Source organism: Pan paniscus, chromosome X, assembly GCF_029289425.2.
Source record: "Pan paniscus chromosome X, NHGRI_mPanPan1-v2.0_pri, whole genome shotgun sequence".
NCBI classification, from domain to species: domain Eukaryota; kingdom Metazoa; phylum Chordata; class Mammalia; order Primates; family Hominidae; genus Pan; species Pan paniscus.
Window position 1 is genome coordinate 31,740,342 of NC_073272.2, and position 12,881 is coordinate 31,753,222.

The 12,881-nt window shown below is 35.0% G+C and overlaps 1 protein-coding gene across 1 annotated transcript in view; it reads left to right on the forward strand.

Annotated features, from left to right (window-relative positions):
• IL1RAPL1 (interleukin 1 receptor accessory protein like 1) overlaps positions 1 to 8,714 on the forward strand; it is a 1,371,738-nt gene extending 1,363,024 nt beyond the window's left edge. The window contains exon 11 of the mRNA XM_008959191.5: positions 138 to 8,714. Coding sequence (XP_008957439.2) covers positions 138 to 856 — 719 coding nt within the window. The 3' untranslated portion in view covers positions 857 to 8,714. The remainder of the gene's footprint in view (positions 1 to 137) is intronic.
• Positions 8,715 to 12,881: the final 4,167 nt, after the last annotated feature.

The window sequence follows — 12,881 nt, forward strand, 5'->3', positions numbered from 1 at the left end:
GCTGACATTAGGAGAAGCAAGTCCCAAACTCTATTCAGTGAACTAGTTTCATTTAATTTCTGAAAGAGAATCTACTAGGACTTTCTGGACCAAATTTTCCATTCACTCATTTTGATGCACTCTTTTATCTTTTGTAGCATACATTGAAGATGTGGCAAGATGTGTAGATCAAAGCAAGCGGCTGATTATTGTCATGACCCCAAATTACGTAGTTAGAAGGGGCTGGAGCATCTTTGAGCTGGAAACCAGACTTCGAAATATGCTTGTGACTGGAGAAATTAAAGTGATTCTAATTGAATGCAGTGAACTGAGAGGAATTATGAACTACCAGGAGGTGGAGGCCCTGAAGCACACCATCAAGCTCCTGACGGTCATTAAATGGCATGGACCAAAATGCAACAAGTTGAACTCCAAGTTCTGGAAACGTTTACAGTATGAAATGCCTTTTAAGAGGATAGAACCCATTACACATGAGCAGGCTTTAGATGTCAGTGAGCAAGGGCCTTTTGGGGAGCTGCAGACTGTCTCGGCCATTTCCATGGCTGCGGCCACCTCCACAGCTCTAGCCACTGCCCATCCAGATCTCCGTTCTACCTTTCACAACACGTACCATTCACAAATGCGTCAGAAACACTACTACCGAAGCTATGAGTACGACGTACCTCCTACCGGCACCCTGCCTCTTACCTCCATAGGCAATCAGCATACCTACTGTAACATCCCTATGACACTCATCAACGGGCAGCGGCCACAGACAAAGTCGAGCAGGGAGCAGAATCCAGATGAGGCCCACACAAACAGTGCCATCCTGCCGCTGTTGCCAAGGGAGACCAGTATATCCAGTGTGATATGGTGACAGAAAAGCAAGGGACATCCCGTCCCTGGGAGGTTGAGTGGAATCTGCAGTCCAGTGCCTGGAACTAAATCCTCGACTGCTGCTGTTAAAAAACATGCATTACAATCTCTAGAACAAGAGGAAAAACAGGGTCTTGTACATATGTTTTTTGGAATTTCTTTGTAGCATCAGTGTCCTCCTGTTTTACCATGTCTTTTACCATTACATTTTTTGACTTTGTTTTATATGTCGTTGGAATTTGTAAATTTACATTTTTTTTAAAGAAGAGACTGATGTGTAGATAGAAAACCCTTTTTTTGCTTCATTAGTTTAGTTTTAGAATGGGTTTTTATTTTATTTCCTTTTTTAAAATTTTACTTTGCTTTTAACATTTCCTTGGGGTGCTTGGACAAATCTATCCAATGGGACAAGGAGCACCGGATTCTTTCTCGGGTTCTGCCTAGGATCAACTGGGCCACGTCGGCCTTCAGAGAACAGTGCAACAAATGCCAGCATTGCCATTCGGGGAAAAAAAAAAAAAAAAAAAGATGAGAAGAACACTTGTTCATAGGAGGGCCCCACCAGTCAGAGCCCTGAATCTCTTCCTTGTCCCACCTCATTCCCCACCTCTACCTTTCTAATGGCGGCATGATGTGTAAACTCTGTGCAGGGGTGGGGGCGGGTCTAACTGTCTTAACATTCAAGTCACTGCTCTTCAGAATACACTCTAGACCCAAAGGTGTGCTAATCACTTCACAGTGACCACTACAGAGTACTAAGAAGAGAAGATCAAGGGCATGAAATTGGGGAAGAGTGTTATTTCCGTTTTTTAAATGAGTTGATGTACCCTTATATATATATACATATATATAAATATAAATATATATAAAAACAACAAAACAAAACAAAACAAAAAAAGAAAAAAAAACAAAAAACAAAAACAAAAACAAAAAAATCAAGCCCTATATTTGATCACTTCCTGGAAAGGCATGAATGTGTTTGTGGCTGTTTTTGTTTAATCTTCTACTTCCTCTTTTCCCTCTATAATTTCTCTGCAAATGAGATTCTGTGCAAATGCCAGGCAAGTTAATTCAAAAGAGTGAATCAACGCAAGTCAAAATGAAATTTACACTGAAGGCTTCCAAACCAAAGGGAAGGACAGGATGTGTCATCAAATATGTTTTGTCACCTTGTATTATACAAAATGTTATTTTCTAAAGAGTCAGAGAAAATCTGTGAAACTTATTGTGCGGCCCCCTTGTAATTAAATGTTAACTCCCTTGTATTTAATTTTCAACACTACATTAAGAATTAAGTGGTTTCAGTTTGTGGACGTAAGCAACACTTATTAATATCAAGGTGTTTAAGAACTCAGGAGGTCAAACATATGAATACCAACAGAGATCAGTATTTTCAAAATAAACATTATTTATACAAAATAGTTTTTAAATTAGATCAGAAAGTATTTAAAATAATTAATTTTACTGTATAAAGAATTTGCTTTATTTTAGCTATGTAATTCTATCTTTCAGAAAACAGAAAGCTGATGCTCCCAAGAAATTCATCCCTTACCATTTAGCTTTATGTTTGAAATCAATGACATAAGCAGCTAATTCATATTCATGTGAAGGTTGATGCAAAATCAATCACAAAGGAATCTGCAGAGGGCAGAGTTGTTAAAAGGAAATATTACCTATGTAGCTTTTAGTTTTAAAAAAAAATCAATGTGATAAAAACACTGATAATAGAACTTATACATTAATTTAGTGATTCATTTTAGGAACTCCCATCCCAGTCATCATCTGTGGGCCTGTGTAGTGACTATCGTACGTTTGGTTTATTCCTACCACCATTTAGTGAGAAAACAATTCTACACTTTTGGTCACAATAGTAAGGTGGCCACACACACACACACACACACACACACACACACACACACACACGTGTAAACTGCAATAGGGTTCATTGGGGAGGGTGAGGTTAATTTGCAAATATATGAACAAGAAGTGTAAGCATTTGTAACAATGAAAAGGTCTCAGTATCTGTGTGACAAGGTAAAGGAGCCTTGGGATGTGCATTGATTATTATTTGCTTAAAAATTGTTTATTTCCCTGACAACTCGCCTGGGTCCTTCTCTATAATCTGTTCTTTATTCCCGTGCTCTCCCCTTGGATCTGTGTCACATTTTCACAAACCAGAACTGAAGCTGCAAGGACACATAAAACTTTAAGGTCAGCTTTGCACATTGGGTTATTTTCAGAATCTGAGAAGGCCATTGTTTACTTTGTACTACGGACAGCTGTCAGGGACTGGTGGCAGTGTACCTCACTGGACTGGATTCCAAACTCCCCCAGTGCTCAGAAAACTGTAAATGTGGCAATGGCCTGATTTATCTGTTTGTTTTTTAATTTTTCTTTTCAGTGCACGATGGAAGTGTGGAATAAATGTAGAGGAAGTAATCAGACCACAGTCATATTTTAGGCATCCATAGGTGTTAATTTAGCTGCATTGGGAGTACATTTTTGGTTCTATTTTTAGTGTAGATTTAAGCACTTTGAATAGCATGATTCAGGGATTGATGGGTAATATTTGATATTCTCACAACTTATGAAACTTCTTTTTCCTCTAATGCTTTGTCATATTTAAAAAATGAAATAAATGCAAAAGAAGCTATCTATGGCTTTAGAAACATTCCTCCCAAGTATTCCTCTATCAGCTCCATGTGAGAAGAAATGAAGGAAACTGTCATGTGTTGCTCTATGTTTAACAAAAGTTCTGTTAGAACTCACAATAAAAAGAGAAAAAAATCAATGTCCCCTAGTGCTTAGGTTTCATCCTTCGCTTTTTTCAGTGGGGGCTGTGGGGGATAAGAATATTCTAGTTGTAAAAACACAGTTGAAAGTGTGAATATGTTAGCCAAGCTGGGGGAGAGAATGGACTTCCAGACTTGGACATACGTGATTGTTTGGTATTGCCTGTTTTTCATCAATTGCCGCTCGAGCTCTGAACGACACATTGTGGATTCAAAAGATCATCCGGTTCTTTAGTGTAACCTCTACTTGCTGCTTATGAGCATCCTACCCCTTATTTGGGTGCTCAAAACTTTTGCTTATTTAATTTGTACTGCATTCCTTAGGTCTCCTGTGGGCAGAGAAGACATTTGTATCTCATGTAGACAACTGATTTAAGTTTAGATCAATTCTATGAAACAAATCTGAGACATGAGTTAAGAGACCTGAATCTACTATATTTCTATAGCTAAAGACTCGATTGCTCAAACAGTAAACCACTTTGTGATTATAACTTTCTTCATAGTATATGTATTTGGACCCTATCAACTTAATCTTAAAATATAGATGCTGGTTTCTTCCATATTTCATTGCTATCTAGCATTTTATAACAAGAATATTAACTGAGAGCCAACCCTTAAACTGTAAGTCTTGTTTATCCTGGAATAGTCATTAACTTTTCAGATATCATTTATATAAATTAAGATCACCATTTCTAGGAAAACATTGATTCATACATTTGTGAATTATTTTTGGATTCTGGAATGATGCCCTAGTTCTCTTTTTTGTAAGGAGTATTTTTTTAATCTCGTGATTAATTTCTTTATTTATTAGGTTAAGTTTGTAACATTAGTCCCAGAAGAAAGCATATTGAAATTTAAAGGATAGCATCAGCATACAAATGAAATGACTGACTGGAAGTAAGAGAATACACAGACATAGAAGAGGAAAATCCCCTCCTGTCTCTGATCTGAACTTGCTTGGTCATTAATCTCATTATTGACATAGCTGATTAATAGAGGTGAAATATTATTAAATAGGTTAGAAATCCCATCTACAGACAGACACACATTCCCTATTGCTGAGGAACTTTTCTAACAGTATATACAGTTATTACCAAAAGATGGTGATGCAACTAGAATCCCTAAAAGGAGAAGCTTATCAATGGAAACAGAGGCTATTCCTTGCCTTATCATGAATCCTTTACACTTCTTTATTGTTCTGAACAAAGAAGGTAACCAATAATCAAAGTTTGATTATCCTTAATAGTAGATGTTAATCTTGGGTTCAAGGATACCTTGTGTCTATAAAAAGGAGTAAAATAACAAAGCCCTTGAAATTCCAGACAAAATTGTTAATGTGCGTAAAACGGTGTTCGTCTGGGTGTGAGTCTCAAGACATCTAGCACCTAAAAAGCTACTGATGTTTGGATTTAGAAGATATTCTCAGAAACTGATATTCAGATAAACCCACATAACTTACAGGCATTGTTTTGTCTACCACTGTCTACCTTCATTCATAAAAACTCTGGAGATAATTATGGTTCTACTAGAGACAAGCCTCCTTCCAAAATGGCCTGGCTTTGTGGGAGACCCAGCATACTGTAAACAAAAATTTTGTATGATGACAAATAATTCATGCTCAGATAAAAACTAATTGGCTATCATTGTTGTGATAATCTTACTCATGTCTTCACCCATTCTAAAAATAGTTTGGGGTGTGTGAAATTATGTAATTTGGCAATGATGCCTTATTTCAGTAAATTTATTTATGATTTAGGTTTAATTATTTTTCCTACAACATAACTAAGAATTCATCCAGTACAGGAAAAGAAGAAACAAACATTTGACATGTTTTTCTAAAAAAAAAAAAAAGAAAATCCCACCAGGTTTCTTTTTAGGCAAAGATTTAGAAGTGGCTATATATTTGATTTTCAACAATTATGATTTTGCCAGTTTCATAACTTATGATATGACTTTGGAGGAATATGAAGAATTTTGAGAATAAAGTTAGGTAGTGGTTATTTAAAGTTTTACTCTTACTTGCTATTGGTAGCAAGGTGAAAGGTTATTCTATGTTAATAAATTGAGATACTGTCACAAGGAGCTTTAAGATCTAACCAAATTTGAATAAAGCAAGAGAAGGATGATATGATGATGAGTTAATCCTAATCCTAAATGAATGTGCCTTGTCATCATCAAATTTCCATCACATCCATAGAAAATGGATATAATTTTGGATGTAAAAAAATTGGAGCTCAATTCCAATCTTCTATCAAGGATCATTTCTTCCTTCTAGGCTCAGAACATAAAACATGTCTCTGTGTGTGTGTGTGTGTGTGTGTGTGTATGTATTTCTCTTGCTCATTTGAAAATTTTTCTCTAAATAGCCTCTGGGTCCACTGACAAACTCATGTTTCTGAATTCTTCGTTAAAGTAAGTAAAGTACTGTTGTTTCTTCTACCATTCACTATCTTCATTGATGCATTCCCCGTGGTCCATAAGTGTTTAGCATATTCTCTTTTTAACAAGGGCAATCACTCTTAAAAAATCATTACACTATGTTCTCTCCACTACTAAATGAACAGAATCGGAAAAACTGCACATGAACTTAAGAGTATTACATGTAATATTGATGTGTAAATTTTAACCTTCATAATCCAGATAACATTAAGTTTCAAAGGGCATGCTGTGTCATTAAAAAAAGATTTAATGTGAAATGACATTATTACATAGTGCATGAAAATGTGGCAAAGTAATTTGGATCTATCTTTACTAGTCAATGAGAGATTAAATTTGGGGAGATCAGATGTGACCGTTTAGGTTAATTCTCAACTGGGATGAAGACATCTTAATGTTAGGATACATGGGTGGTTGTCCATATTCCTTGCAGTATATGCTCCTCTTAACTAGAATCCTTAGTGTATTCTTTCCACCAAAGTAGTGGAGGTATGTTCACATAATCTGCTATTGAACTGCAAAAACTTTTACAGTTTCAGAGTTTGAGGGAACCCAAATAGGAAAATTGATGGAGTCATTTTCCTCTGCTGGTGTTCAAGTCATATTTGAAACTCAGACACTCTCAGATCTGTTCAACAGTCAGTAAAAAGTGCATTTTTACATAGTGTTTCCCTTTAGTTTTGCCTACCCTCTTGATTTTGTACAATCTAGAATGTATGTAACTCATGCGTAGGTGATGGAGGCGCTTTTTTTCTTAGAATACTTACAATTATATATTTGGTTTTGCTTTGACTAGCAATAGGAAAATAGACAAATACAAGTGTAAAAATGAGAAATTTTAAACTCAAATTATAATTTGTGTTTTATAGTCGTTTCATAAGTCTGTTGCTCTCTATGAGTATGCTCTCTATATATCCTGTAAAAATAAATTTATATGTTACATAGAAATTCAAGAAATTAAATTATTTATTAAGCTACAAATGTTTCTTCTGGTTTCTACCTGATCATAGATGAAAATAAATTAAATAATGTGTTGTTGGAACATATGTAAGTATGTTTGTTAATTTGATAACTCTTGTTAAACTTTTCCTTCCCTCTTTTTATGTCTGTATAAACTTATAATTCTTAGGCCTAATTCCTATTGTGATGGTGAAGAAAGAGACTTAAGAATGCCCAGTTGGCTGGAAAAAAAGAAAAGAAAAGAAAAACCTTCTTTAAAAATCAAGCCCATTTACAATCCCTTTTTTTTCTTCACTACTGGATTAAGGAGAGGTTTGAATCAGTAACTCAGTAACTTAAAAGTCATTATCACATTAATGGTTTTCTCAAGGTTAAATTCCACATTTGTCCCTTTATTTTATAAAATTATTTGAGAAACAGAAATGAAAGGAATGATAACATGTGAGTCCTTCTTTGCTGTTTCCTTTCCTTACTTCTTGCTCCCCAGGTATTTTATTCCTTTCTTTTTAAGGTACTACTCACATAATGACCTTAAAATAAAGTCCCCTCAGGTAACATTTTAGAGTGACCAAGATCTTTAATCATCTTGTTTTTCTGCTTTGTTCGCATCTACTTGAAGTGCACAGTCAATCCTAAAGGGAAATGTTTTTGGCCTTACTTCTTAAGATAAATAACCTTATTATTTATTTGGGAGGAGGAGAATGGTGGTAAATCTTTCCATCATAAGCATAACAAGTGAACAACCATAAGCGTCTTAGAATGAATGAGCTGTTTAAGCAGAATGCATATCTTAAAGAAACAGCCTTTTAAGAAACACTTATCAAAGATGAAGCAGACATGAATCATTATGAAAATTTAAAGTAATAGTTACAAAAGGCCCCGTAAGGTTATTTTAGATTGGATTTCAAAGTAATTAGCATATTTAAACTTTCTTAAAGCCATTTCTACCTCAGTAGGATTTTTAAATGTGAGAAAATAAACTACTGAAAAAATAAAATGTTATAAGGATCATAAATCAGTGTATAATTTGCATAGTACATTTTAAATTGTGAATCATATTATAGCATATGACCCATTATTCAAAATACCAGGAGAGACCTCTATAGTTGAAGACAGTTTGGGATTGTTTGTGCACTTCAGACACACATATAAATTCTCAGGAATTTTAATTACATTCATACTATTGACAAGTGGTTAAAAGGCTGATATGGGCTGGGCGCGGTGGCTCACGCCTGTAATCCCAGCACTTTGGGAGACTGAGGCTGGCTGAGGCCAGGAACGTGGCCTCAAAGACTTTGAGACAAGAATGAGGTGGATGTATTTGAGGAAGAAAAGGAAGGCCATTGGCTGGGCGCGGTAGCTCACGCCTGTAATCCCAGCACTTTGGGAGGCCGAGGTGGGTGGATCATGAGGTCAGGAGTTCAAGGCCAGCCTGGCCAACATGGTGAAACCCCATGTCTACTAAAAATACAAAAATTAGCCGGGTGTGGTGGTGCACGCCTGTAATCCCAGCTATTCAGGAGGCTGAGGCAGGAGAATCACTTGAACTATTAGGGAGGTGGAGGTTTCAGTGAGCTAGTATCATGCCACTGCACTCCAGCCTAGGTGACAGAGCGAGACTCCTTCTCAAAAAAAAAAAAAAAAGAAAAAGAAAAAGAAAAAAAAGATAAACTGATATTAATGAGATATCTTCAGAAGATTCCTAATTAATATCAGCTCTATATGGGCAAAATAGAAACAGAGAATGAGAAAAAAATAAGAAAATCATAATAGTGGTGACCCAATCACTTAATTGCTGTGGGATTTTCAGCATTTATATATGGCCTGTAAGAGTAATTAAAACAAATTCCTTAAGATTGCATTTTCTATCAAGGTTTAATGCCTGGTGTCACCATTCTAAGGCAATGTAGGTACTGCAGAACCCAGATGTGTATGTGGGGAAGGGTTTAGTAAGATTCTGAAGGATAGAGAACATCTCGATTTGACCAATAATTTAGCTAACTGTTTGACTAAATTAGATACTTTTATCCTCAGTGATATGGCAGTTGGGTTTTGGTGGTACACAGAGGGAGATTATTATTTGAGTAGCTCTGTATTTGATTTAAAAATCGCCAGTATTTTTTAAAAACTTTAGTACATTACATTAAACTCAAGACTTTATGGATACTCTTAATAGTTTTGCTTACATAGTAGAATAATATATACACTGTTATTTAAATTAAGACATAGGTAAATAATATTCTAGGAAAGGTGACATATGGCAAAAGTCATCCAGACTGTGAATGACTGGTTTATGGAAAAATTGAGGCCAATTTTCTAACCTCTTGAATAAATAAACAAACAGACAAACAATTACTAATAAAAGGTGAAACATCTCAAAAAACAGAAAAGAAAAGCACACAAAAGCCAGCATAAATGATAGCACTATAAGTTTATGAGAATCAATAGCTGGTTTAAATTAAGCAAAGAAATATCCTACTTCTATAGTTCTTGGCAATAAAGAACAATATTGTTCTTTATAAATTTAGTTAAGAAAGCTGAATCCAGCTTTGCCATGGAATATGTGACTTCTAAAAAGTAATTGTACTGCCATTTAGCAAAAAAACAAAAATAAAAAATAAAAAGGAACAATATTGTTCTTGGCAATAAAGAACAATTATGAACTTGAAAAGAAAACTGGGCTCAGAACGCAAGTCATTTCTTAGGTGGTCTCAGGCTGAACTAAGATCCATTTCTCAGTATACTTTTCCTAAATGAAATAGAAATTGTATTACTAAATATTATAATGTATGGATAGAGATAATAACTTTGGCATGCTTGGTACTGTGACATAAAGATTTGGTGAGGGGTGAAATAGTTCATAGCATCCTTCCAAGGGATCTATTAACAGGAATTTGAAGTCCTAGATTCACTTAGAATCACCTGGGAAGGTTTAAAAAGTCCCGGAGTCCCAAATATTCAGACATAACCAAGCAGTCTTGTGTTTGTACCTAATGTTAGCATTTTTTAAGTAAGCTCTTCACATGATTCCACAGAACAACCAGAGTTGAAAACCATTCAATGATGCAGGTCTCCAATTTTAGGCACCAGAAGAAGTGCCTAAAAAGCTTGTTAAAAGTGCACATGCAGATTGAGCCTCAGTGGGACTGAAGTGGGGCACAAAATATATTTACTTAACAAACTTTCTAGGTGATTCTAATGTGGAGGCCCACAGACCACTCTGAAAAACACAGGTGCAGGATTCGTTGTTTCTGTAATTAAAAATGCCGCCACTCTGTGGAATGCAAAATTGAAGATTCCAGCAGACACATATCACCATAAACTAGGTCTTCCTTTTTAAATAATTCCTCCCAAATTGCTAATCAGAACTCATGATGAAGTCTTGATTTAAAAAACCTGAACTATAGAAAATTACACTTTGAGAATTCCTCATGAAGAGGAAAATAAAAAATTAGTTAAGAAAGCTGAGTTCAGCTTTGCCATGGAATATGTGGCTTCAAAAAAAGTAATTGTATCATTTAGCAAAAAAAAAAAAAGTAATTAACAGTTAAGTGTTAAATAACAATACATCTCCCTTCTGAGAGAATACAAGTCTACTGTAGCTTCTATTTTTTTAAAAATAGCAAAATTTGACAGGAATGCCAAAGACATTTGTTGTGAAAATAAATATACAAATATTAAATTAGTTAAATTAGTTGGACTTAATTAACAATTATGTTTACTCAAGTTAACAACCAATTCATCAAAAGATTAACACCAATGAAGGGTTTTCAAATGTTGCTTAGCATAAGAATCACTTACAGCATTTGTTAAAAGCTTGAATGAGTTCCTGGCTCACATTCCAAAACAATTGAACTCCAGGAAATTTTTACAATCATGTAATTTGGGGAGCATTATTCTAGTAAATGTCATAAACTACAAGGCTATCTTCTTACAGTGCCAATAAATGTAGTTAATTCTACATGAGATGATCATTTAAACGCATTATCTTGCATTTTTTCAGCAAAATGACAACCTACGCAACGATGACAAACCAGTTGGTTCTTTATGTTATCCTTCAATCGCTTACTCTGACAATACAGTTCCAGCCACGTATGTTTATTTTACTGGGCTAATTTTGATCTCTAGACTCCTTGTTTTGCCTGAAATGACTACCAGAGTTGAGGTTGTTAGCTTATGTTTCTTAAGGAGAATGTATTATTTGATGTAAGATTCTCACGAACCAATCATGTCACTGATTCTAAGTATTAATACATATTTCAAGGACATGATTGTTGTTAGTTGAAAGAAAAATATTCTTATACATCCTTCACAGAGTAGCCACATCAAAGAGTTTCTGGAGAGTTGGCTTTAAGTTTCTAAAGATCCCACTCATAACCTAGTGACTTCCACAGTCACTGTAGGCCTTCTTACCATCTAGGCCTTTATAACACTAGAACATGCAAAAAATAATATTCAACAGTAAATTTTATTGGGTGAAGCATAGCCTTTGATATTTCTACACTAAACTGAAAAATATACCAATTTAGCTTTATTTATTTTCAGAATGTATTCTGGACAACAACAGTTCAGAATCATCAACTGTGACAACGAGAAGCATTTAGTGCGCTAAATTGGTATACATGTGTGCATACATGTGTAATGTGTATGTACTGTGAAATGAAAAATGCACATCATTAATATCTTTAAATAAGCCTAATCAGTATATGTGCTACATTAAATAAATAGCTATGAGTTCCCAAGGCAATGCACTCCATCAGGAAATTACCCAGTGAATCCTTTTTGCATAGGCTAAAAATAAATACCCAGGTTTCTGTTCAACTAACTTTTCTTTAAGGACATGCATTTTATCTTAAAGAAAAGAGTCAGCTCATTCTTACTTCTCCTATAAAAATTCTATGATTGTCTCTATTTTCTACTTTTTCCATTACATGGTAGCCCTGAATAATTTATTTATAAAGAATTGAGGAGGTATTGCACTCAGCAACTACCATAAGAAAAGCCTGTGAAAGCACCAAAGCTATTACCATGGATTTCCTATCTTTTGGACAATTTTATTTTTCCAGGGCTGTGAAATGACATTGTTTTTCAGATTCCATTTAAATTATGTCCTCAGCAAATAACATGTCCTCAGCAAAGCCTAACTTTAGAAATACAGCTACTGATAAGATTTATTTTTAGTTTCCTCTTTACAGAATCTGTGCCATCACTGACGTGAAATAGAAACACAATAGAATTAAGTAAATGTACAACTGGTGATTTTGGAGTACTGCACCTTAAGTATTCTGCACCATGAGGTGACCTTGTATTCATAGTCATCTTCAAAATGGGCATCTGAATGACTGTGTATCTTTATGAGAAAACTGGACATGGTTGAGAAATCACAGGAAGGAGATAGCAGAGATTTCTACTGGTGTAGTGCTGGAGAAGTGTAATTTTGTGTTGATAGCTCTAAAGATTTTAACTTCGGCTTATAGATAAGACTATATAGCTGACTGTAGCAAGTATAACATACTTAGCATTTGTACTTTCATGTTTAAGAGGGAAGGAGATCAGTCACTAAATATGAATGCTGCATATGTTAGCAATAGAGATAGTGATTTTGTAACTTTAATTGCACTTGCCTTAAATCTTTTTCCAAAAAGAAATTATATATATAAACAAATAAGATGAGGATGGTTAAAGAACATTGTTTAGAAATAGGCAAGTTCTGCGCTGATTATCCTTTTTTACATAATTTAATGCATAACGGCAGAGTATATTTGCCAGATCCATGTCAAGAGTATATGAGCACATAACAGCAGTTTGTATAAGCACAGGTGTTCTATGTTTAGATTA